Source organism: Dendropsophus ebraccatus, chromosome 3 (genome assembly GCF_027789765.1).
Source record: "Dendropsophus ebraccatus isolate aDenEbr1 chromosome 3, aDenEbr1.pat, whole genome shotgun sequence".
NCBI classification, from domain to species: domain Eukaryota; kingdom Metazoa; phylum Chordata; class Amphibia; order Anura; family Hylidae; genus Dendropsophus; species Dendropsophus ebraccatus.
The window spans coordinates 7,746,315-7,772,763 of NC_091456.1; the positions used below are offsets into that span (position 1 = coordinate 7,746,315).

Genomic DNA, 26,449 nt, shown 5'->3' on the forward strand with positions numbered 1-26,449 from the left:
AAAAAAAAACTGTCAAATGCGCATTTAATATTTTATTCACTGTTATATAAAATACATTTAAAATAAGCAACCCCCAAAATACAGCATAGAAACATCTGTTATAAAGTATCAAAAGTAGAGAAAATACACCAGTTATTTGTACACCCAGTATGAAAAGGTTCACTGAAAATCAGGCACTTGGCTGGATTGCAGTCTCCATTACTCTAAGCTTAGTTCATAGTTCATTTTACAACATAATTCCGTCTCTTGCATAGAAGTGATGGATCCACTTTAAGACATTTGAGAAGTTATTTTTCTACCTGTAATTTGGAATTTTTCCTCTCCCTGGCCACCTCCAGCTGCCGCAAACAGACTGGTCGGGTCTGAGGATCCCACAGATGGAACCACATTATCCTATGCAATAAATGTCCTAGATGGGAACACCTCTTTAAGGTGGATGTACGGACATGTCAGATGAACCTTGGCTGAATCTGACAATTTTGCTGGTACCAAGTAATGTGTAAGATGGTGTCACAACCCGGGGGGGGGGGGGGGGAGGTAGAAAAAAAAAAAATCAGCGTGTTATCGTGGCCTATCCTTCTCACATAGAGATGCCACTGCCAGACAGCTCATCTCCCCGCTGAGGACACATGCACGCTCGGCTGGGCTGAGTACGCATGTGTATGGCGGGGGGGGGGGGGGGAATGTTGGGTCAGGAGAAATACCAATTGGCCTTCAGTTAAAAGTGCCGCCTTTTGGGATCATCATATTCATCAATTCCTTGTAAAATTAATAAATATATATTAATCAAAGTCTCCAACCTGATATTTCTGTTCTGTATACAAGTCAGCAGCGAGAGGTTCAGCCACACGTCTACTAAATGGTAGAACAGCAGGTAAACATATATATTCACAAAGAAACAAACTCCGAAATATTCATCCCAGATGCCCCGGACATTTTACAAGACAGAATCCTGTAATTTCCATGACAATTGAGGCTGGATTTTAGTGTAAGTCATTAATGCTAAGTATTACATGGAAATATTGCTTTATATTAAAGGGGTTCTCAGATTTAACCTTACTTGTCCACTTAACCACAGGATAGGAGACAAGTATAAGATTGCGGTGGGTCTGACCTCCATACACCCTGGGGATCTCTCATTCGGCACCCCAGCTCCTTTGTTATGAATGGGGCAGCAGGTCGGCGTGTGACCATTCATTCTCTATGGAGTGCAGCACTTGGCTCTTTCTGGTGGCTCTATACAGAATGAATGGAGCAGAGTGTCACACGCACGGAGGTCTGACTCTCCCCGTGATATCATACTTGTCCTCTATCCTGTATATAGGAGACAAGCTAGGTTAAATCAGAATACCCCTTTAAGGTTCATAAATTGAGTAGGTCAGGTTAACAAACCCTATCAGACCACGGAGCTCAGCTCTAAAACCCAATGATAACAGCCAATACTAAGTCACTAAGCTGAATCACACTGTACAGGTAAGTAAATGCACCCTGCTCAGTTCATACATCCCCATTCTTACACATAAGAGCGCTTTCTGGGGCTGTAACATGTAGGACACATACAAAGAGGTATATACAAAGACACATGACAGACAGTAAGATACAGCCTTCATCTGCCACCATCTACATAAGGAAGCCAGGGAAGGGCTGGGCCTGCACTCTGTACAGCACTGCAGCTCTATAGGACGTCCATTATACAAGTTGAACAGAAGATTATAATGCTCGCAGAGCGGGACTGTTACTCCTCCTTGTCAACGTTTTCTGATCTTGTGTTCATCTTCCTCTCCGGCTAAAAGGAGAAAATACCCACAAATTACAGAACGCTGATGTCATCACAACGTGGCCTCATTCACACCTCCGTATGTTTTTGTGGACTATATTATAAAAGTTAGCAATTTTTTTGGCCCGCAATCCAGAAAAAACATCCATAGTGCACATTGGGGTCATACATTTGTATAATTTGTAAAGTGCTGGTTATTAAAGGGGTATTCCAGCAAGAATGTTCTTCTTTCAAATCATCTGGTTTCAGAAAATTATATAGATTTGTAATTTACTTCTTTTACTACTTAATCTCCACTCTTCCAGCACTTATCAGCTGCTGTGTGTTCTGCAGAAAATGTTTTCTTTCCAGTCCGACAGTGCTCTCTGCTGCCACCTCTGTCCATGTCAGGAACTGCCCAGAGCAGCAGCAAATGCCCATAGAAAACCTCTCTTTTCACCTTAATTCTTTTCTAATTGCTTTATTACTCGTTTATTATTTGTTTATGAACATACTATTAATACATGTATGAACATAATACATGCAGACTTATTTCACTTTTATGAATAACTCTAAAGACATATCGCTGGATTATATGTCACCGTATGTTTTATTGTTTACTTTTCCTTGTTTTTCTTTATACCTTATTTGTACAATGTGCTATATATATTGTCTGCTATGTTTACAAAATTCTATTGAAAAAACTCAATAAAATATATTGAAACAGAAAACCTCTCCTGCTCTGGACAGTTCCAGACATGGACAGAGGTGGCAGCAGAGAGCACTGTGTCAGACTTGAAAGAATACACCACTTCCTGCAGGACACGCAGCAGCTGATAAGTACCGGAAGACTGAAGATTTTTTTTAATAGAAGTAAATTGCAAATCCATATACATTTCTGAAACCAGTCAATAAGAAAGTACTAACTTTACCCACCCCTAAAAAAGGTCACAATCGCTTGGCCACCATTTTCCTTGCCATTTGCAGCCATTTACTAGTTAAAATGGCAGAGCTCCTCAAATTCAGACATACTGGCAATTAGTACAAACCTTTATTCAGAATACATGGAATGAATCCATACCTCTAACTCATGTTGTGGTGGCCGGGGATGGAGATCCCTCTGAAAAACCTATAGCCACAAAATGTATTCATCTTACTCAGTTATTGGCCTTAGAAGACTTACTTCTCATAAAGGTTATGTGGCAGGAGGAGAGGGAATCTATGAAACACTTTTGTAATACTGTTTGGTATCAGACGTTGGAGGCAAAGGACAGCCTAGGAGTACTCAGAGTTCCTTAATTATATTAGAGATAGAGATTCTTTATCTACATTTCTTTCTATCCTGTAGAGCATTTTTTTTGTTCTTTATAGCAAAATTGTTTTCAAACTTACTATATTGTATCCTATTTATATCTTCCTTTGATATGTAACTGTATTGTTATTGATAAAATTTGAAAAATCCAATAAAATTATTTGGGAAAAAAAAGAAAAAAAAAAAATTATCTTTTGCCCACGACCACACCATGTTTTCTTTGGCCATTTTACAGCCATTTTTGAATGGCTGTGGTTTCGCGCTCAGATAACAACGTTATTTCACACCAACGGCCATTATATGCTGAATAGCGGCTGTTGTTTTTGAAACAACAGACATTATTTGGGTGAAAAATTGCTGCCATCCAAAAAAAAAAAAAGCCAAAAAAAGATGTGTGGTTTTAGCCCATCTGCATTTTCAACCCACTCCTGGTTTTGCCTAAAAAATTCTGAACAAACGACTGACTGAAATGTTATATGTGAATGTAGTCTTAGGCTATACAACAAATATCTACAAATAACAGCCATTATTTTGCCTCAAACAGCCCAAAAAGGATGTGGACGTAGCCTTAGGCTATGTTCACATTTGGTATGAGATCGGCCGGTCTCAGAAAAGATCATCCCGGTACTGGCCAGATAATCTTTTGCACCGCCGAGTTCTGATGCGGGCGCTTCAGTGCACGCCTGCATCGGACCTGCATCGGACTCCGTGGTGTGCACGGACAAGGTTTTCTGCGGCTGATATGAGTGAGTGGCGGCCGTGGAGGACTGACATGTCAGTTTTCTGCAGCGCCACTGGGGGGTTCCGGCCGGGTGTATACCATGTGTGTGCACTGCGGCCAGGTTTCCCTCGGCCTGCAGCACGGCGTGGGTTCCGTGCCGGTTACGGCTGTGGCAACGACGGCAGTGATTGGTGCGGAGCTTGTGTTGTGTGAACATGGCCTTAGACTGTAAAAGGATATAGAATGTAGGTGACACTGCTAGATTTATTCATTTTCTACGGTGAATTTGAACAATGACTTACCTCAGTTGGATTTTTTACACAAAAAAAAAAATATATAAATGGCAGAGCTAAAACTGTGATGTCACAAAAAACAGACCCCATTGACTTCTATTGGTGTCAGTGCCACAATTGGTATGTGCACTAGGACATGTCCTTTCTTTTTGCGTCGAGGATCACAGATCTGCAAATATTGCGGACATGTGAATGGGTTCTAAATTCGTGCGTAATTGCGGATGTGTGAATGAGGCCTAAGAATATTAGATTGCCTAGCCGAACCTGAGTGTGGGCATTGGTGGCTTTCTTACCTTGTTTCTGGTGCTGGCACCCCTGCAGAGAGGAGAAATACATCTTAATGTACAGATACAGTCAGCACACAATCCTTAGGGGTCTGCTAATGGGGTGTTCTTATCTGGGACACCCAGAGACATTGCATACACATCTAAATTATTTTGGTTACTGCTGTAGATGTGGCCTCCACTATCACGCCAAGTCAAAACAGTCACATAGAAAGAAAGTCAACATCATTTCGCTCCTAAACAGATTTTCTATTTACTAAACAAATAAAGTCCCATCAGCACAGGTGTAGCAGTCATATACGGGTGGTCCTGGCTGGTGCCGAGCAGACTTCACAAAAGTGTCCGGGTTTGGAGAAGCATTTTACTCCCGACATCTGAAGTTGGATGCAGCCCGAGATTTGTTTGGAAAACACAGATCCAGCCTACAGCCTGTGGCTGTATCCAGATTTTCCAGGACTCCCTAGGGTGTCATCCAACTTCTCCAGATGTCGGAGTTAAATGCTGAACAACTTCTCCAAATCCGGACGCTTGCATGAAGTACCAGCTCAACACTAGTCCTGGTGCCTAAAGGTGCTCAAAGGCTAAACCTCTGCTCCCAATAACCTCCTTAAAGGGAAATGTGAACCTGCTGATATCTCCCCACCTCCTCTTCCCTGTGCCGCCATCCATATCTTCCTATGTGCTGCCGTTTTCGTGAAACAATCTTCAATTGATAAGTAAGTTAGATCTTTAGGAGCACTGGGGCGTTCCACAGCCCCCAAGTGCACCCCCTCCCAAGTGCACACCTACTTAGGCACGCATACTTAATCCTTTAAGGACCATGCCAATTTATAGTTTTGATTTTTTTCCTCCTCGTCTTCTAAGAGCTATAACTCCCATGGCAGAATCTATGTATTGATCACCGATCTGACTGCTGGGAGGAAGGTAAGGGACCTCCGGCAGTCAGAACGATTGGAAACCCCGCAGTCACACTGCGAGGGTCCTCATCGGTTAGAGACAGGAGTGGAGCACCTGTCACTGACATTTAAATGCCCCAGCACTGCAAGGGTTAATGGTGGGCGGCCTGTCATTAAAAATGAGGACCTGGCTGCTGATCGCGGCCGATCTCCATATGCTATGATGTGAGCTCCTGAGGTCACTTCATAGCGCCACCAGACCCACTGGCCAACTGGTACGTCATGGGTCCTTAAGGGGTTAAAGGGGTACTCCAATTGAGAGTTAACCCTGTACAATCCCCACCCATAATCTAAGCTTGTGTGTAACAGGTTTCTATTACATGAATTGGTCGGTTTGTCTGCAGCTCATCCTGACTCTCTGACACCCTAAAGTTGTTGAAAATCCTCACTGCCTGCTCCACTCTTCAGTCCTCCCCATCTCTTCTGAGACCAAACTCATATGATCTCTGTCTCTTCTGTTGCCAGGCAAGCTGTGACACCTCATTTGTAATAGATAGATAGATAGATAGATAGATAGATAGATAGATAGATAGATAGGAGAGAGATAGATAGATAGATAGATAGATAGATAGATAGATAGATAGATAGATAGATAGATAGGAGATAGATGGATAGATGGGAGATAGATAGATAGGAGATAGATAGATAGATAGATAGGAGATAGATGGATAGATGGGAGATAGATAGATAGGAGATAGATAGATAGATAGATAGATAAGAGATAGATAGATAGATAGATAGATAGATAGATGATAGATAGATAGATAGATAGATAATAGAGAGATAGATAGATAGATAGATAGATAGATAGATAGATAGATAGGAGATAGATGGATAGATAGATAGATAGATAGATAGATAGATAGATAGGAGATAGATAGATAGATAGATAGATAGGAGATAGATAGGAGATAGATAGATAGATAGATAGATAGATAGATAGATAGATAGATAGGAGATAGATAGGAGATAGATAGATAGATAGATAGATAGGAGATAGATAGAGAGATAGATAGATAGGAGATAGATAGATAGGAGATAGATAGATAGATAGATAGATAGGAGATAGATAGATAGATAGATAGATAGGAGATAGATAGATAGATAGATAGATAGATAGATAGATAGATAGATAGATAGATAGATAGGAGATAGATGGATAGATAGATAGGAGATAGATAGATAGATAGATAGATAGATAGATAGATAGATAGATAGATAGATATTTTTTTACAGTGTAAAGCAGAAGCAGATTGAGCCAGTGATAGGCAAATACTACAAGATAAGGTGGATACTTAGCAGTTGGCTCTGAAATGAAATGCATGCTGGGAAATGTTGTATGCTGGCCGGCACCATCTTGAATATAGAACGGCTTTTAGAAAAATGTTTAACCCAGGAACGGTGGCAGCTAGATAGATGGGAGAGGGCTCAAAACACTCAGGAGGACTTGGTGGACTATGCACATCAAAGGCCTACCTGCTTATGAATAAGTAGGCGTGCACTTAAGCCAAGCAATGCATGGGGGGGGGGGGTGAGGAGGAATACCCCCAGTGCTTCTAAAGGGCCTATTTATATAATTACGTTTAACAAAAACAGCAGCACATAAGAAGATATCAAAGCAACACAGGGAGGAGAATGTAGGGAGCTACAGGGAGATAGCAGGATCGTCTGCATGAAGCTGCTGATAGTTTCCCTTAAAGATCTGGTTTTAAAAATGGGGAAAATAAGTGGTAGCAAAATTCTGCAGCTAGTTAAAATAAATTTATGTCCTAAAACATAAGCATCAACATAGAGACGGGGCTACCTGTTTGACGCTCCTCCTGTAGGACCAAAAACATCCTGATATTGGTTCCTGACCATTCTGGCATTCTCCTCCATGTTCTTTTTTCTCATCTCGTCAAGGCTGGAGTGACGGGTGGTACTGGAACGATACAGAGCATCAATTCTGCTGTGATCCCTCTGTGCGCTGTTATCTGCTGCCCCCCTTATTGGGTTCCTAGAATAGATTGGAGTATTGCTTCCAAGTGCTGATACAGAGGAGAAAACAAACCAGTTATTTTATAGTTATATAACAATACTGTCTATGCTCAGCCAAAGTTATAAAGAAGAGGACAGCGGTGGACAGTGGGTAGCCTCAGAAACAGCAGCTGCGGCAGAGCGGAAGGGGTAAGTATACAGCTCCGCTATGTCCGCAGCAACATAACAGATTAGCACTTAAAGGGGTATTCCACTCAAACATAGCTTTTGATATGTTGCTGCCCATGGTGAGACTAACAATTCCTTACATACTTGTTATTATCTATTCAGTCTCCTTTCCCCAAGTTCTCAGCTGCTGCTTTCTGCTGAAGACACAAAAATGTGTGTGTGAGCCTCTCTGTCTCCCCCTCTTCCCCCCTCCCTTTTAAGACAGGTGATGTAAACAAGGCCCTGTCAGGCTGTATCTGTAACATTGTGGCTTCTTTGTAATGCTGGGAGGGATAATCACAGTGAGTTCATCAGCAACTTGACCTCAGAATAACCCTTCCGGCATTACAAAGAAGCTACAATGTTGCAGATAAGGCCTGCCAGGGACTTGTTTACATCATCTGTCTCAGAAGGGAGGCACGGGAGACAGAGAAAAAAAGCTCACTCACAGATCGTTGAGTCTTCAGCAGAAAACAGCAGTTGAGAACTGGGGGAAGGAGACTGAATAGATAATAACAAGTATGGAAGGAATTGTTAGTCTCACCATGGGAAGCAACATATCAGAAGTAATGTTTGAGTGGAATAGCCCTCTAATAAAAAAAGAACTTTTGCAGCATATTAGAGGTCAGCCATATTGGAATGATTATTACTTTGATCAAGGTCTGGCCATATCCAACAAGGGTTTGTCTGGTTTATAGAAACCCATTTTAAGATGCTTGCTAGTTTTAGAAATCTGTGATGGTCTGAGCCCAATGACCCTATCAGCATTATCTGAAGTATGGGTTTGTCTTGTCGGAAGATGAGTTTAGGTGGATTTACCATTTATTTATTTTGTATTCAACAAACCTGTTTGGCGGCCCAGTGACTGGGAGGCTGCCGGACCCCGGTGACTTCTGTGCTCGTCCTCCGCTGGGGAGACATTATCGGCAAATGTTTGAGTTGAAAACTGAGATGTTTTCTCAGAGTTTGGCCCCATGTCACACTGATCCTATAATAAACCAATAACCGCAATTAGGATCTATGCTCCTGTATTAAAGGGAATTTTCTTTTACGGATTAGAGTCAGATACTAAAACTCTGTTATTCTGAACTGCTTCAATTTTCTGTCTTTTCTTTTCATTCACTCGTTGTACATTGTTATGGGGGCGGCCATATTGCCTGGGCTGCTAACAGCATTTAGTGACATGCTTTACAGCAAGTCTCATGGACATAGACGACAATAGACAGAGTCTGTCCCCTTGAGATGAACGTGAAACATTACTGAGCGCGCTCTGTGACCTGTGAAGAGGTCATTCCACAGGGAGCTGCTATTGTCTCCACTATCTACTGGTGTCACATGACGCTGCAATGCTGTACAGATCACTTTACAGCAGCCTCCTCTTATCACCACAGACACAACAGGAAGTCTCAACTTGGTTGTAGCCCCAGTGGTGAGAATGAGAACTGCAAGATCTCAGGATTATTTTATAATATAGATAGAGAAACAGAAAATTTGAAAAAATGTCAACAAAAATTCTTTAAAAATATGGGGATGGGGAACCTTTGGTCCTCCAGCTGTTGCAAAACTGCAATTCCCATCATGCCTGGACAGCCAAATCTTTAGCTGTCCAGGCATGATAGGAATAGTAGTTTTGCAACAGCTGGAGGGGTGAAGGATCCCCATCCCTGGCCTAGGGACATGCAGAGTGTATTCATAGCCCCATCATTCATTGCTGGATTACCTTTCCTTTATAGACTGGAATAGGCTAATTCTCTATTGTCTATCTAATCACAGTAGAGAAAGCTGCAGATAGTGCAGGTACCTGGTGGTGGAACAGGATATCCCCTTCCATGAGAATGCCACAGAATTCACACGGAATGAGGACGCTCTGGTGTCTGTCAGCAGGAGGGGGGGATGATCGGAGATTGAAGTCCAGTGGAGGACTGGGAGAATCCCGTCTAACAGAGGAAAAGACACCGGGCCGGCAACCAGACTGCAAACAAGGAAAAGGACAAATGTCAAGTACACCAGTCATTTCTACACTTAATGGAGAAAAAAAAAGTGCGACCACAATGACAGTAATGGAAGAGACAGATACCTGGTGTAAGATCAGATCCTCCTCAGGGAAGAGCTCCTCACAGAACTCACAGGGTAGTTGAATGGCATCAGCTGCAGAGATGTAAAACAACATAACCAACTCAGACTTGGCTGTGACTATAAGGGTAATGGTGCGTTTACACAGACAGATTTATCTGACAGACGTTTAAAGCCAAAGCCAGGAATGGATGTGAAAAGAGGAGAAATCTCAGTCTTTCCTTTATGACCTGTTCTCTGTTTATAGTCTGTTCCTAACTTTGGCTTCAAAAATCTGTCAGATGAATCTTTCTGTGTAAACGCACCCTTAGGCCTAGTGCACAAATAGATTTTAGGTAGAAAAAAAGGCAAAAAGCTGATTGTGCCCCTTAAAGGGGTACTCCGGAGAGAAAAAAAATGTTTTCAAATCAACTGGTGTCAGAAAGTTATATAGATTTGTAATTGACTTCTATTTAAATATCTCCAGTCTTTCAGTACATATCAGCTACTGTATGTCCTGCAGGAAGTGGTTAATTCTCTCCAGTCTGACACAGTGCTCTTTGCTGCCACCTCTGTCCATGTCAGGAACTGTCCAGAGCAGCAGCAAATCCCCATAGAAAACCTCTCCTGCTCTGGACAGTTCCTGACATGGACAGAGGTGGCAGCAGAGAGTGCTGTGTCAGACTGGAAAGAATACACCACTTCCTGCAGGACATACAGCAGCTGATAAGTACTGGAAGACTGGAGATTTTTTTGATGGAAGTAATCTACAAATCTATATAACTTTCTGCCACTAAATTACCCCTTTAAAGTGTACGTGTCATAATGTACACTGAGCGGTTTGGTGTGCGGTCCATTCTACTGCCGGGAGTTCGGGCATTCATGGATATGACCACACAGGTCGGTTCCGTGACTAAGCCTCATTCTGATCCAATAGGGCTCGCACACAGAACCGACCTAGCGTGGTTGCATCTATGGATGCCCAAACTCCCGGCAGCAGAATGGACCGCACAGCAATCAGGTCAGTGCACATTATGACAGGTATGCTTTAAAACCAGAATGCACTGGTGTGAATAAAAGCGAAATTTTCTTGGATGTGCTGCCTCAACACTGCTTTTTCTGGTTTAAAACCAGAACGGATTCTGCCTGCGATTGAGTTCAACGCTATTTCTGCAACTGTTCACAAACAGTAATTTCCACACAGACAATGCAGACACGGACGTGAATTCCACCTGAAGTTCTGACATGGCTCTTCTTGATACAGAATCAGCTAGCAGACATCCAGAGTCAATGGAAATCTATAAATCTGCTTCGATTCTGGTCGTTTCTACTTTAAGACTATGTTCCCACACACAGTATTTTTAGTTAGTATTTTGCAACCAAAACCAGGAGTGGATTAAAAACACAGAAAGGCTATGTTCACAGACTGCTGAAATTAAGCAGATGGTCGCCATTTAAAGGAGAAGTCCGGCAAATTTTTTTTATCAAAGTGTTGTATTGCCCCCAAAAGTTATACAAATCCCCAATATACACTTCTTACAGGAAATGCTTATAAAGTGCTTTTTTCCCTGCACTTACTACTGCATCAAGGCTTCACTTCCTGGATAACATGGTGAGGTCACTTCCTGGATAACATAGTGATGTCACTTCCTGGATAACATGGCGATGTCACTTCCTGGGTAACATGATGATGTCACTTCCTAGATAACATGGTGATGTCACTTCCTGGATAACATGGTGAAGTCACTTCCTGGATAACACGGTGATGTCACCTCCTGGATAACATGGTGATGTCACTTCCTGGATAACATGGTGAGGTCACTTCTTGGATAACATGGGGATGTCACTTCCTGGATAACATGGGGATGTCACTTCCTGGATAACATGGGGATGTCACTTCCTGGATAACATGGGGATGTCACTTCCTGGATAACATGGGGATGTCACTTCCTGGATAACATGGGGATGTCACTTCCTGGATAACATGGGGATGTCACTTCCTGGATAACATGGGGATGTCACTTCCTGGATAACATGGTCATGTCACTTCCTGGATAACATGGTGATGTCACTTCCTGGATAACACGGTGATATCATGACCCGACTCCCAGAGCTGTGCGGGCGGTGGCTGCTGGAGAGGATGATGGCAGAGGGATGCTCAGTGTCCCTCCAGTGCCCTGTATCCCTCAGTGTCCACCCGCCATCATCTTTTCCAGCAGCCACAGCCCGCACAGCTCTGGGAGTCGGGTCGTGACATCACCATGTTATCCAGGAAGTGACATCACCATGTTATCCAGGAAGTGACATGACCATGTTATCCAGGAAGTGACATCACTATGTTATCCAGGAAGTGACATCACCATGTTATCCAGGAAGTGACATCACCATGTTTTCCAGGAAGTGACATCACTATGTTATCCAGGAAGTGACATCACCATGTTATCTATGAAGTGAAGCCTTGATACAGTAGTTAGTGCAGAAAAAAAGCACTTTATAAGCATTTCCCATAATAAGTGTATATTGGGGATTTGTATAACTTTTGGGGGGCAATACAATACTTTAATTAAAAATTTCGCCGGACTTCTCCTTCTTATTTCCCATTAAATGGCGGCCATCCGGTTAATTTCAACAGTGTGTGAACATAGCCGTTCTGTGTTTTTAACCCCTTAACGACAAAGGGTGTATAGGTACGCCCTATTGCCGGTAAGGGCGTTCAGAGCGGGGCCGCGCGGCGACCCCGCTCTGAACCGCGGCGGTCCCGGGTGCCTTGTGTAGCCCGGGACCGTAGGTATTAGCGGGCACGGTCCGATCGCCGGGACCGCTAATGCAGTAATCAGATGCAGCTGTCAAACATGACAGCTGCATCCGATTACCGGATCCAGCATCTCCCTGGTGTCTAGTGGCGGAGATTGCTCCTCCGGGATGTTATCCCGGAGGAGCGATCTCCGTTTCTGAAGCCGGAAGGGGACCGCTTCAAGATGGCGCCGTCCCCGACTCGGCACTCGTTTGTTTCCGGCTGCAGCGGCCGAAAGCAAACGAGTGCCGATCTCATGGATCTCTGCAGCATATCTATGCTGCAGAGATCTCAATGAGAGATCAAAGTGTATATACTAGAAGTCCCCCAGGGGGGAATAACCCTAACCCCAGGGGGAATAACCCTAACCCCAGGGGGGCTTCTAGTATATGTGTAAAAAAAAATAAGAAAAGTGTTGTTGTGAATAAAAAGCCCCCTCCCCTAATAAAAGTCTGAATCACCCCCCTTTTCCCAGGTTATAAATAAAAGTAAATAAATAAACAAACATGTTTGCTATCACCGCGTCCGTAATCGCCCGAACTATTAATTAATCACATTCCTGATCTCGTACGGTTAACGGCGTAAGCGCAAAAAAATCCCAAAGTGCAAAATTGCGCATTTTTGGTCGCATCAAATCCAGAAAAATTATAATAAAAAGCAATCAAAAAGTCGTATATGCGCAATCAAGGTACCGATAGAAAGAATACATCATGGCGCAAAGAATGACACCTCACACAGCCCCATAGACCAAAGGATAAAAGCGCTATAAGCCTGGGAATGGAGCGGTTTTAAGTGACGCATATTTGTTGACAATGGTTTGAATTTTTTACAGGCCATCCGATACAATATAAGTTATACATGTTACATATCGTTTTAATCGTAACGACTTGAGGAACGTGCATAACAAGTCAGTTTTACCCCAGGGCGAATGGCGTAAAAACACATTTCCCCCAAATAAACAAAATGCGGGGTTTTTTTTCAATTTCACCACACTTTGAATTTTTTTCTGGTTTTGCAGTGTACTTTATGCAAAAATTGAGCCTGTCATTGCAAAGTACAATTAGTGACGCAAAAAATAAGGGCTCATGTGGGTTTCTAGGTGGAAAAATGCAAGTGCTATGGCCTTTTATGCACAAGGAGGAAAAAACGAAAACGCAAAAATCGAAATTGGCTCTGTCCTTAAGGGGTTAATCCACTCCTGGTTTCGGTTGCAAAATACTGACTACAAATACTGTGTGTGGGAACATCGCCTATTTCAGCATTGAACAGAATTTCAGAACTGAAATCAAAAAGAGTTTATAATATTGCATTTCACTGCTAGGCCCTAGGGTAGGTAGAAGTGCCACTTACTAGTAGGCGGGCTGGATGAATTTAAGTGCATAGATTCATTACGGGGGAAAAAGTTGGATTTATTTTGTCCTCGGACATTAGTCTTCATTTTATTATCTTTGCAGTAGAAATCGGACCACAAGTCCAGGTCATTGTCAGCAAAGGGATCGGCAGGCTCCGGAGCAGCTTGTGTATTCTTACGGCTTTGAGAGTGGGAATTCCGGAATGTTCTGGACCTTTCTTCCTGACCTAAAAAATCCAGATTAGTCGAGTGTCTCCCTAAAATATAACAGATCACATTAGATATACACAGAACATATTTAATAAGATATGGCAAATGTCATTCTGAGGATCCTTTTAGAAACACAAGATTTCTCAGCTGCGAACAGCCACAAAGGAGTGCCGATCAGCGAGATCAGTGCTCGTTTTCAGTGCCTCTTACACGGCATGAGAAGTCTAGCAGCCGGGCTGCACAAACAATCCCTGTTTCATTCGTGCAGTTATGGAAACTAACAGCACAGATATGTATATAGGATATACATAAAGCATATGCATATATCTGTGCTGTCAGTTTCCATATTACACAGCAGTACATACTTACCTAGTGCGCTGCTGCGCCATCCTATTCTCTGTCTCTCCTGCCCAGCCGCTGTGTCTTTAGAATGATCGACAGCCGGAGGGGCAGGGGCCTGCAAACATTCGGCTGCAGCTGGACAGGAGAGCCACAGAATAGGATGCCGCAGCAGAGTATTAGGTAAGTATGTACTGCTCTGTGATATGGAAACTGACAGCACAAATATCTATATAGGATATACCTGTAACTGTGCTGTCAGTTTCCATATCACATAGCAGTACATACTTACCTAGTGCGCTGCTGCAACATCCTATTCTCTGTCTCTTCCACCCAGCCACTGGGTCTTCAGAATGATTGACAGCCAGAGGCAGAGGGGCCTAAAAAATTCGGCTGAAGCTGGATGGGAGATCTGCAGAATAGGATGCCACAGCAGCGCACTAGGTAAGTATGTACTGCTCTGTGATATGGAACCTGACATCAGGCAGTTTCCCTTTATCGTCATCGGCCTCACACCCCTTGTTTACACAGGAAGATGTGCAGCAGATGATGATAAATTGTAAAGCCTGCTCTAAATAAACCAGTAGCCGAGGATCAGGCTTTTGCCCCATCCTCAGCTGATTGCTGTCACTTTTAACCGGACCGATTATTGGCCAATCGTTTCTAGCAACAGTCATGGCCGATAATCTGCCTGTTTAAAAGCCCCTTGACATGTATCAAAGATTCATAGTCTGATTTGCCTCAATCATATCTGCAGTAAAGCGTCAGTGCTGCAAAATCTCACCTGTGTTTTGGTTTATGTCATCAAATCTCTTTAAGGACTGGGTTAAAATGGATCTTCCATAAAATCGGTCTGGGACGTGTCTTGGTAGCCGAGAATAAAGATCATCAGTGAACGTTCTCCTAGTGTTCAGCCCGGTCAGTGACGGCACCTCGTATTCCCTGCTGTCCGCCCAGCTATTCACTCTCACGGGATTCTTCTGCTGCTTCACTTTACCACACACAGCCGGGTGTTCCTTCAGCTCCTTTATCATCACACTGGAGCCGCACTTTTCACACGGCTCCGTCCTGGCTCCGCAATAATCTTCATGGTTTTCTAGCGTATTGAAGGTCACTTCCAGCTCACAAAACTGGCATTGAACCAGACGCAGAGGGCAAGAAGATTTCTGCAAAAATGAATGTAAAAAAAAAAAAAACCTTTCATATTGGTATACTCTGAGGTGCTAGAATAGCTAGAATAAAGGGGTAATCCAGCAAAAATCTATTTATTTTCAATCAACTGGTTTCAGAAAGTTATATAGATTTGTAACTTACTGCTACTTAAAAATCTCCAGTCTTCCTGTACTTATCAGCTGCTGTAGGTCCTGCAGGAAGTGTTGTTTTCTTTTCAGCCTGACACAGTGCTGATAAGTACTGGAAGAGGGGAGATAGAAGTAAATGACTAATCTGTATAACTTTCTGAAACCAGTTGATTTGAAAAAAAAAAAAAGGTTTTATTCGGAGTACCCCTTAACCTCTTAAGGACATAGGACGTACCGGTACGTCCTATGTCCTCACTTGCACTTCAAAGCGGGGCCGCGCGGCGGCCCCGCTTTGAAGTGCCGCGATCCCGGGTGCCGCGAGTAGCCCGGGACCGCCGCTATTAGCGGGCACGGTCTGATCGCCGTGCCCGCTAATTAGCTAATCGGAGGCAGCTGTCAAAGTTGACAGCTGCCTCCGATTACCGGAGGCAACGTTTCCCTGGTGTCTAGTGGGGGAGATCGCTCCTCCGGGACCTTGTCCCGGAGGAGCGATCTCCGTTACTGATGCCGGCCGGGGACGCGTCCAAGATGGCGCCGTCCTCGGCTCGGCACTCGTTCGTTTTCGGCTGCAGCAGCCGAAAGCAAACGAGTGCCGATCTCATGGATCTCTGCAGCATATCTATGCTGCAGAGATCTCAATGAGAGATCACAGTGTATATACTAGAAGTCCCCTAGGGGGGCTTCTAGTATATGTGTAAAAAAAAAAAAAAAAGTGTTGTTAATAGTAAAAAGCCCCCTCCCCTAATAAAAGTCTGAATCACCCCCCTTTTCCCAGGTTTTAAATAAAAGTAAACAAATAAATAAATAAATAAACATGTTTGCTATTGCCGCGTGCGTAATCGCCCGAACTATTAATTAATCACATTCCTGATCTCGTACGGTAAACGGCGTCAGCGCAAAAAAATCCCAAAGTGCAAAATTGCGCATTTTTGGTCGCATCAAATCCAGAAAAAATTTAATAAAAAGCGATCAAAAAGACGTATATGGGCAATCAAGGTACCGATAGAAAGATCAAATCATGGCGCAAAAAATGACACCTCGCACAGCCCCATAGACCAAAGGATAAAAGCGCTATAAGCCTGGGAATGGAGCGATTTTAAGGAACGTATATTGGTTAACAACGGTTTGAATTTTTTACAGGCCATCAGATACAATATAAGTTATACATGTTATATATCGTTTTAATCGTAACGACTTGAGGAACATGCATAACAAGTCAGTTTTACCCCAGGGTGAATGGCGTAAAAACACATTTCCCCCAAATAAAAGAAATGCGTTTTTTTTTTCAATTTCACCACACTTCGAATTTTTTTCTGGTTTCGCAGTGTACTTTATGCAAAAATTCAGCCTGTAATTGCAAAGTACAATTAGTGACGCAAAAAATAAGGGGTCATGTGGGTTTCTAGGTGGAAAAATGCAAGTGCTATGACCTTTTAAACACAAGGAGGAAAAACCGAAAACGTAAAAACGAAAATGGGCCATGTCCTTAAAGGGTTAAAGCTTAGATGTTAGGGCCCTATCATCTTTAAAGGAGATGTCTGGTTCAGACATTTTTTTTTTTTCAAAAGAGTCGGGGAGGAGGTGGCATAACATGAACCTACCTCCCTGGCTCCAGCGCCGGGGTGCGATGTCCTTCCCGATCCCCTTCCTGCTCTGAGTGGGGATCCTTAGCGAAGGACAGTGGATCCCAGCACTGGAGACGGGGAGGTAGGTGCATGTTATGTTCCGCCACCTCCTCCCCGGCTATTTAAAAAAAAAAAAAAATAAATGTCCGACACCAGATTTCTCCTTTAATCCTTTCCAGTCAGTAACATGTATATATACGTTCCTGCACTGACGGGGCTTCTGATGTGTGCGGGACCGCTGCAGTGAGAGAGGTCCCGCACACATCAGTGTGTCTGTGGCCGGAGGTGATGAGAGGCAGCTGCGTCTCATTAACCCCTTAAAGTTTAAATTCCCCCCTTGTCCATTATAAAAATATTAAAAAATAAATATATATATCGTAGCGTGTGGAATTGTCCAATCTATTAAAATATAACATTATTATTCTCGCACGGTGAATGGTGTAAACAGTAAAAAAAAAAAAACACACCAGGATTGCTGATTTGAATAAATTATATAGCAGAAAAAATAATAAAAAGCTAATCAAAAAATTTCTGTTGCACCAATATGATATTAATAAAAACTAGAGATCATGGCGCAAAAAAAAATGACTCCCCAATCAGCCCTGTAGATGGAAAAATAAAAGCGCTCTGGCTGTTAGAAGGCGGAGAGGAACATTGCACTAATCTGACCCGGACCTTTATGCATCAAAGGGCTCTGTCTTGAAGGGGTTAATACCAGAGATAATTCCTGAATATTGCCTGGACGCAAGCAGGGACACATCACTCTGTATGATACTTATATAGGTGCTTACTGACAAGGTCCTGATGAGAGAACTGGAAGTAAATGCGACAGTCTAATGCGGCCTTTGGTACAGGGTGCAGGGGTGCGCTGTGTTACCACCAGATATAATAAGGCTGGATATAGGCCACATAAGGCTCGCCATACAGAAACATGTGCCATCAGCTAAAGTAGATTAGTCCCCTGTTACTTCTCCTCTCCAATGTTGGACATGTTGCTTCTTGTCTAACATGGTGAACTGGTTTGTTGAGTTTCTCATCTGGCAGCGAGAACTTAGCAGCTGTAGCCCCGACATTCCCCAACTACAGCCGCCACTAAAACATAAAACTATTACATTAGACTAGAAGCTAAAACCAGAGCGGTGGCATCTCTCTTCTCTCTCATTCTATAGGTTAATAATTAAAGGGCGTTATGCTGTATAGAATATAGTTTACTTAAATGACTATATATAGAGACCTATATACTGTCTATACAAGGAGGAGAGCTGCACAGCTGTGTAACAACAATCCTAAATCTGCCCATAGAAAGGAAAACTAGGAAAAGATGAAAATGACCTTTAAGAGAGGTTCTGTGATGAATGTCAGTGGAAGGGAGGGACAGTGGTTTTACAAGGCGGAGTTCCCCCTCTAGTTTTTGACAGGCACTCTATCTATACTACAGGGAGCTAGGAAATAGGAAATAAATTATATATATATATCCTATCTCCCTATACCATTGCAAGTTAATAAAGCAGACACAGATTTGCCGACTTAATCTTAAAGGTAAACTAAAAGCAGCTTAGAGGAATCTAACCTTATGTTAAACTTCCATAGAGCAGGAACCGCTAAGGAAGGTAGTTTACTTCCTTTCACCCTCAGCGTCATTCAAGTCAATACACACAATAGGGCATTTGTATCTCAGCTTGTTACCCCCCCCCCCCCCCCCCCCCCCTTAGTAAAGGGGATAAACCGGGCTTCCGACTACCAGGACGTCCACCAATCCCAAGAATGGGAAAGCGATTATCTAGCAATGAATGGGGCGCTACAAGGTATGCACAGCCACCACAGCCTGCGCTCTAGTCATTCTCTAAGGAAGAGCAATTGTAGAGCACTCCATGATCTTATGATAGAACCCGGCTCCCATAGCAAGATGGAGAGAGCAGTGAGCTGGAGAGAGAAGCATCCAGCTAAGACTGGGTTCACACTAAGTTTTTGCAATCCGTTATTGGCAAAAAATGGAGGAAAAAAACGATGCAAAAAAACGGACGTCAAGTGAATTTCAATGTAACGACCATTAAAGAAAAAAAAAAAAAAATAAATGATGACACCCATAAGAATAATGCATTATAAGCACCAACCAACCTCATGCTCCTCCAGCGCACACTTCTCCACCGTCTTGTTACATTTGCAAGTCACCTGCAATATATAAAGGAAAGGTCTATTATATCCAATGGTCCCGGTGTATACAGTGTATGTGCTCTGTCCGTCATTGGAATATTTTATACATAGTTTACAGATCGCACAAATTATTATTGTTATTACACTAATGTAACATGGAATAAGCGCTTTTTATTTTTCATTTAAAGAGTTTTAAAAGCTCCAATATCTGAATCTGGACACACAGATCTCATCAATGGCATAGTGACATAGAAACAGTATAACAGAAAGCTGTAGAACCGTGCACCACATAATGCTTAGGTAAAACCAGACAAAATATTTAAAGGGCGCCTCTAAACGCATCTAAAATGGTGGCAATCAATTATTGTTAAGGGGAGGGGGGCTAGCTCATGAATGCAAAAGATTGAAATGGAATGTGTCATCAAATAATGACTGAATGAATTATGTTTTAATGTTAAAAAAACATTAAGAATTTTTTCCTATCTATATTATAAAATAATCCTGAGATCTTGCAGTTCTCATTCCCGCCACTGGACCTAAAACTAAGCTGAGACTTCCTGTTGTGTCTGTGGTGATAAGAGGAGGCTACTGTAAAGTGATCTGTACGGCATTGCAGCGTCATGTGACACCAGTAGAAAGAGGAGACAATAGCAGCTCCCTGTGAGAATGACCTCTTCACAGGTCACAGAGCGCTCAGTAATGTCTCACATTCCTCTCAAGGGGACAGAGTCTGTCTATTGTTGTCTATGTCCATGAGTCTTGCTGTAAAGCATGTCACTAAATGCAGTTAAAAACAGCTCAGGCAATATGGCCATCCCCCATAACAACGTGCAAAAAGGGAAATAAAAACAGATTAGAATAAAAGAAAAAGTTTTAGTGCCTGACTATTCAGTAAAAGAAAATTTAGGTGACACATTCCCTTTAAAGGACTTGTCTGGCCTAAACGAACAGTGCGGTATACTTACCTGTCAAAAAAAAAAAAAAAAAAAGTAAGGCCCTCTTCACATGTCTGTGACAGTACTTACGGTAAGGAAATACTGATCCGGAAACCATCTATGTTACCTGGCTGTAAAAACGGAGGAGGCGGAAAAAAACTTAAAAAAAAAATAAATATATACATACCATACTCACCAGCTGCATGCTGCAGCTGTGTTCTCCATCGCTCTTTTCCCTTTGTGAAGTCACCTATGCACTGCAACGCTGGAAAGGAGGTAGCGGCCTCTTGTGGCCAGAAGTATAATGCTACCTACCGACCAAAGAGTCATTGAAAGGTGCCAATGGCGCTCAGTCTGTCAATCACAGCGTCACATTTAATTGTATGTACGTTCCTGATTAGTAATGTATACAGTTAAAGGGCCAGCGTTAGCACAGAGCGGCACTTACGTGGGTGCTAGCGCTGCCCTGGGCTGCCATGTAATGCAACCGGAATTCTGGATGCCACCATAGGATTCTATGGGGCATCTGTGCCGGAATTCCAGACAAATATAAGACCTGTCCTATATCTGCCTGGAGCTGTTTTCCAGCACTGACATCGTCCAGGAAGAATCCTGAAGGGCATCCGAGCCCAATAGGACCCTATGAGTCAGGAAAGGATCCGGATAGATTTTCCTGACCTGTGCATGGGACCTTAGAATGCAACAATGGGAAATAAGGTCAGAATTGGCTTGGTCACTGAAGAGTTAAAGGGGTATTCTAGTGACATATTGCTGGAGCTAGTAAAAAAAGAAATGTAAAAATGTATACTTACCCACCATGGTCCCTGGCGGTGCCTGTCCTCTGCCCGCTCAGCCAATCACTGGTCACAGCACTGTCTCCTGCCTTGCACCCCACAAAACTCTTAACTATTCTTTCCTTTCAGCCATCAACCAAATAGCACAATAACTATTATTCTACCTGGCTACAAAGACATCACTGATAATATAAAACAGTTCTGTAAGTGCATTATGGCGGCCAATCAGAATCATTTTAAGTACTTCAAATCACATCACTAATAAAAAAAACAACAACAACCCTTGTGACCTTTTCTTACCAGGGCATGCTCACTGTCATAGTGATCCTTCATGTCACTTGTGGGAATTGGCTCTTGGCACATCTTGCAGATAGAGATATTGCGTCTGCAATGGATCTCATGGATGGTAAAATTATCCGCAGGAATGTCACGCTTACTAGGGAAACAATACAAAAAGAACATAGCTTCTAAAACTCAGTTACATCAAACCCTTAAACCTAAAACATTTCTAGATCGTAGCCGTTTCTTCCATACGCATTTACAGCTCAATAAAGGGGTACTCCGGAGGGATTTTTTTTTTTTAAATAAGTGGCAGAAAGTTGTATAGATTTGTAATTTACTTTTATTTAAAAAAATTGTGTGGGGGGGGAGGAGGCTACTTTTTAGGGTAAGTGCTCCACTAAGGGAGAGAACTGGGGTTAGAGTGAAGGGACCAGAACTGTCTGTAGTTTCTGTAATCCTACTTACTATCACAGCTTAGATACATAAATGAAGCCGTGAAGCAGGGATGGGGAACCTTCCGGCCTCCAGCTGTTGCAAAACTACAATACCCATCATGCCTGGACAGCCGGAGGCCACATAAACATAAACCTAGTGACAGATTCCCTTTAAAGCTCCAGCCCGATCCCCTCTAAAAGCCAGTGCCGTAACTTCATGTGCAGTATTCTCTAATGTTCTGCCCCCCACACCATAGAGCATTACAGGCCTTGCCATCTTTCTATACGGACACATAGGGGTCAATTCTAGGATCTGACCAACGTTCCATTGTATTGTAGACTCAGCGCTGGAATAGTCCCCCCTGTATTACATACAGAAACAGTCATAGACGGCTCTGACAAGGCCCGCTTTTTTATGACCCCCTTAATAAACCTATCCCTGTTATAACACGGCCTCAGCCCCCCCCCCCCCCCCCCCCCCCCGCCCAGGACAAGCGGCCATTATCGGCCATTACTCACCAGTTCCCGCACAGCCGCGTCTCCTGCTCAGCACTGGAAGCCATTGTCAGCGTCTCTGAGGAGAACAGCACAGTTACTATCACTTTCATTTCTTGTTTATGGAAAGAAAAGGGAACGGACGCTCTTCAGAAATCCCCTCCTGTATAACAGGCAGCAACGTCCTCTGCACATGCCATTAACCCTTACAGGATGGGGGCACATGAACACAGCCAAATAATAGAGCAGAGCTGCACGCTCCCGTAATGTGGCACCCATGAAAACCAATAGCTTACACTATACCCTCAGAACAGGCACAGAGGTTTACCATCACTCGTAGTAGACATACTGGGATTGATAGTGGGCATACTGGGATTGATAGTGGACATACTGGGATTGATAGTGGGCATACTGGTGATTGCGACCGTTTTTAAGATCGCTCAAGCCCATCTCACACACTGATTACACAAAGCGATGTGCAAATTTTTAGCGAACGACCATTTGAGAACATGTAGAAAGATCACAATGAACAATTTCTCGCTCGTTGCTTGATCGTTCGCTCAAATGCGATCGTTATCGCGTAAATTCGAAGGATAATCGTTCCGTGTGAATGCACCATTAGGTGATGTTAATGAAGGACGGCCGGACGGCTATTAAATAATAACTGCAAATAAATTTTGGGAAAAAACTTTTGACATGTCATAGAAACATCAAAGAAACATATCAATGGTTTTGATTGGTACCGATCGGGAGCTGCAGCGCATCCTCTCCCCGCTCTGCGTCAGGCTCCATAGACTTACATTATAGACTCTCTTCTCGACACAGAGCGGCATGGACCGCACTGCAGCTCCCGATCAGTACAGCTGTGAATCCTCACACTCTGACCAATCAAAACTATTGACAACTCTCTATAACATATCAGAAGTGATGCATGCAGTGCACAGGAGCAGGGAGCCCGGCAATAGATAGGAGTCCCTGCTCCTGTAATAATCGCCATGGTGCACTGTACCGCTACATCTGGACTGGACTGGACACACCACTATAACCCTATAATGTTGGAGGCTGAATGTTCTCCTTGGTGATTATTACACAGAACTGCTTTGCGAGTTAAAACTAGAACAAGTTGGACCTGTCACCTCCGTGTGACGTAACCCGTCCGAGTCAGGAGGAGCCGGAACAAAGACATTATAATCAGCTGAATTACACGGCCGTTCACACACAGCAGATGCGAGGCCTCCTGTGTCTGAACATCAGGTCCGTTCACATGAATGGTGGGAATGTAAAGATGAATGGGAGGGTCAGAGGTCTGCACCATGTGACCTCTCCCGCAGGCACAGGGTTCTCTTATTTTTACCCATATTCTGGGATGTAAAATGGCGGCTCACATTGAATCCCCCATCAGTTTAGTTTAACGTCCCCAATAACTCCTTCACACGACCAATAAAACAAATAACGTACAGACCCATAGTCAGGTTATTTTTTGTCTCCAGTTTTGGTGCAGGTTTTGCAGCCCAGTTCCACTGAAGTGAATAGAGCTTAAAGGGGTACTCCAGCGAAAATATTTTTCTTTCAAATCATATAGATTTGTAGTTTACTTTCATTTAAAAATCTACAACCTTCCATTACTTATCAGCTGCTGTATGCCCTGCAGGAAGTTGTGTATTCTTTCCAGTCTGACACAGTGCTCTCTGCTGCCACCTCTGTCCATGTCAGGAACTGTCCAGAGCAGGAGAGGTTTTCTATGGGGATTTGCTGCTGCTCTGGACAGTTCCTGACATGGACAGAGGTGGCAGCAGAGAGCACTGTGTCAGACTGGAGAGAATACACCACTTCCTGCAGGACATACAGCAGCTGGTAAGTACTGGAAGACTGGAGATTTTTTTACATAGAAGATTGTAGATCTATATAACTTTCTGAAACCAGTTCATTTGAAAGAAAATGATTTTTGCTGGAGTACCCCTTTAATTGCAAACCCCACCTGACCTGGGGACAGGAGCGCTGCTGTCTCTGGAAGAAAGCGGCCGTGTTTTTATAACCCTGGATAATCCCTTTATACTGTTCATAACTACAGACAGTACACAGATGGGAACATCGGGTTGTGTGAATTAGTCCTTAGTCAGGGTACACTCCGCATTTTCTGTATATATGTATAAAACACATAGAGCCACAGTGATCATTAAACAAAAAAAAAAACTTGCAAATGATACATCCGGCTAATAAAGTAACTAACATGAAACCTCGTCCGCTCCAAGTGGTAAAAAAAAAGAAAAACGCAACGCCAAATTAGCCAAAATAACAGCGCAAAGAGAACGAAGTGTGCCGCATAGCTGTTATATAGTATCATGTACAGCAGAATCACTTTCCCGCTGACTTATATTTAAACAAAAAAATTACCGCAACATACGTGCCTGTTTTTGTTGTTGCCGGAGTCAATGGCGTCCAGAGGCCACTACACGTTATATACCGAAAAATAAATCACAAAATGAAGAGACAAAGTGCGGTATATTGATCCAGGTTTCTATGAATGTGCCATGTGATGTCAGCGCTCCGTGATGTGATGTCAGCGCTCCGTGATGTGATGTCAGCGCTCCGTGATGTGATGTCAGCGCTCCGTGATGTCACTGCCATGTGTTTCGGTGTCACTATCCTTTGGGGTACAAACACACACACTGTATAGCAGCAAATTAGATCTAAATAACTGAACACATCAAATCTGCTGCGTACACGGTGTGTGTGTTTGTACCCTTGATGTGATGTCACTGTGATGTGATGTCACTGTGATGTGATGTGATGTCACTGCCCTGTGATGTGATGTCACTGCCCTGTGATGTGATGTCACTGCCCTGTCATATGATGTCACTGAGATGTGATGTCACTGCCCTGTGATGTGATGTCACTGCCCTGTGATGTGATGTCACTGCCCTGTGATGTGATGTCACTGCCCTGTGATGTGATGTCACTGCCCTGTGATGTGATGTCACTGCCCTGTGATGTGATGTCACTGCCCTGTCATATGATGTCACTGCCCTGTGATGTCACTGCCCTGTGATGTGATGTCACTGCCCTGTCATGTGATGTCACTGCCCTGTCATGTGATGTCACTGCCCTGTCATGTGATGTCACTGCCCTGCGATGTGATGTCACTGCCCTGTGATGTGATGTCACTGCCCTGTGATGTGATGTCACTGCCCTGTGATGTCACTGCCCTGTGATGTCACTGCCCTGTGATGTCACTGCCCTGTGATGTCACTGCCCTGTGATGTCACTGCCCTGTGATGTCACTGCCCTGTGATGTCACTGCCCTGTGATGTCACTGCCCTGTGATGTCACTGCCCTGTGATGTCACTGCCCTGTGATGTGATGTCACTGCCCTGTGATGTGATGTCACTGCCCTGTGATGTGATGTCACTGCCCTGTGATGTGATGTCACTGCCCTGTGATGTCACTGCCCTGTGATGTCACTGCCCTGTGATGTCACTGCCCTGTCATGTGATGTCACTGCCCTGTCATGTGATGTCACTGCCCTGTCATGTGATGTCACTGCCCTGTCATGTGATGTCACTGCCCTGTCATGTGATGTCACTGCCCTGTCATGTGATGTCACTGCCCTGTGATGTGATGTCACTGCCCTGTCATGTGATGTCACTGCCCTGCACTCAGCTCATCCTGCACGGACATGGCTGCCAGGAGAGGTGCCAGTCACATGACCTCCTAGCACCCTGCCACCCTCAGTGCCCCTTACCCGGGTGTCTCCAGCTGTTGCTGCCCTGCACGCTGGGAGTTGTGGTGCAGCTTCAGATGATGCGGTTATTATAGACCCGGGCGCGGTGCACTGACTGCGTCTTCTCTGGAAACCGAAACTAGCCGGCACTTGTTGCTGTAATCTCTCCCTGAATCACCATGACACAGGAGAAGCCCGGAGCCCTGCCCTGATAGCGGCCTGCTGGGACATGTAGTGCGGGGGGTCCGCAGCACCAGGCGGGGGGCCCTGAGACCCGCCGCTATAACCGGGGGAGCTGCATTGTTACCTGATCGCAGAACACCCGGCTGTCACCAACGGCTTCTCCGCTCCTCAACACACACAGCCCCAATGAGCTGGAGACGCCGCGCTGACGTCACGGTCATCTGACCAGTCACATGGGTGGGAGGAGCCGTAAAGTTTCGTTTGCTGCGGCTA

General features: G+C 43.8%; 1 protein-coding gene across 3 annotated transcripts; it reads right to left on the bottom strand.

Moving 5' to 3' along the window:
* Nucleotides 1-7: 7 nt before the first annotated feature.
* On the bottom strand, nucleotides 8-26,409 carry TRAFD1 (TRAF-type zinc finger domain containing 1). 3 transcript variants are annotated; one of them, XM_069960763.1, is made up of 12 exons: nucleotides 26,301-26,366; nucleotides 22,297-22,349; nucleotides 21,362-21,497; nucleotides 19,297-19,350; nucleotides 15,037-15,418; nucleotides 13,703-13,960; nucleotides 9,584-9,654; nucleotides 9,308-9,478; nucleotides 8,353-8,494; nucleotides 7,127-7,349; nucleotides 4,376-4,397; nucleotides 8-1,786 (listed from the first exon to the last, which is right to left on the bottom strand). In XM_069960763.1, the coding sequence occupies exons 2-12, from the start codon at nucleotides 22,338-22,340 to the stop codon at nucleotides 1,736-1,738; spliced, it is 1,554 nt and encodes a 517-aa protein (XP_069816864.1). In that variant the 5' UTR covers nucleotides 22,341-22,349; nucleotides 26,301-26,366; the 3' UTR covers nucleotides 8-1,735. The 3 variants fall into 3 exon arrangements, with proteins under 3 accessions (XP_069816864.1, XP_069816863.1, XP_069816865.1); XM_069960762.1 differs by lacking the exon at nucleotides 26,301-26,366 and adding an exon at nucleotides 26,015-26,236 and having other exon boundaries at nucleotides 22,297-22,351; XM_069960764.1 differs by lacking the exon at nucleotides 4,376-4,397 and having other exon boundaries at nucleotides 22,297-22,351; nucleotides 26,301-26,409.
* Between the last annotated feature and the right edge of the window lie 40 nt (nucleotides 26,410-26,449).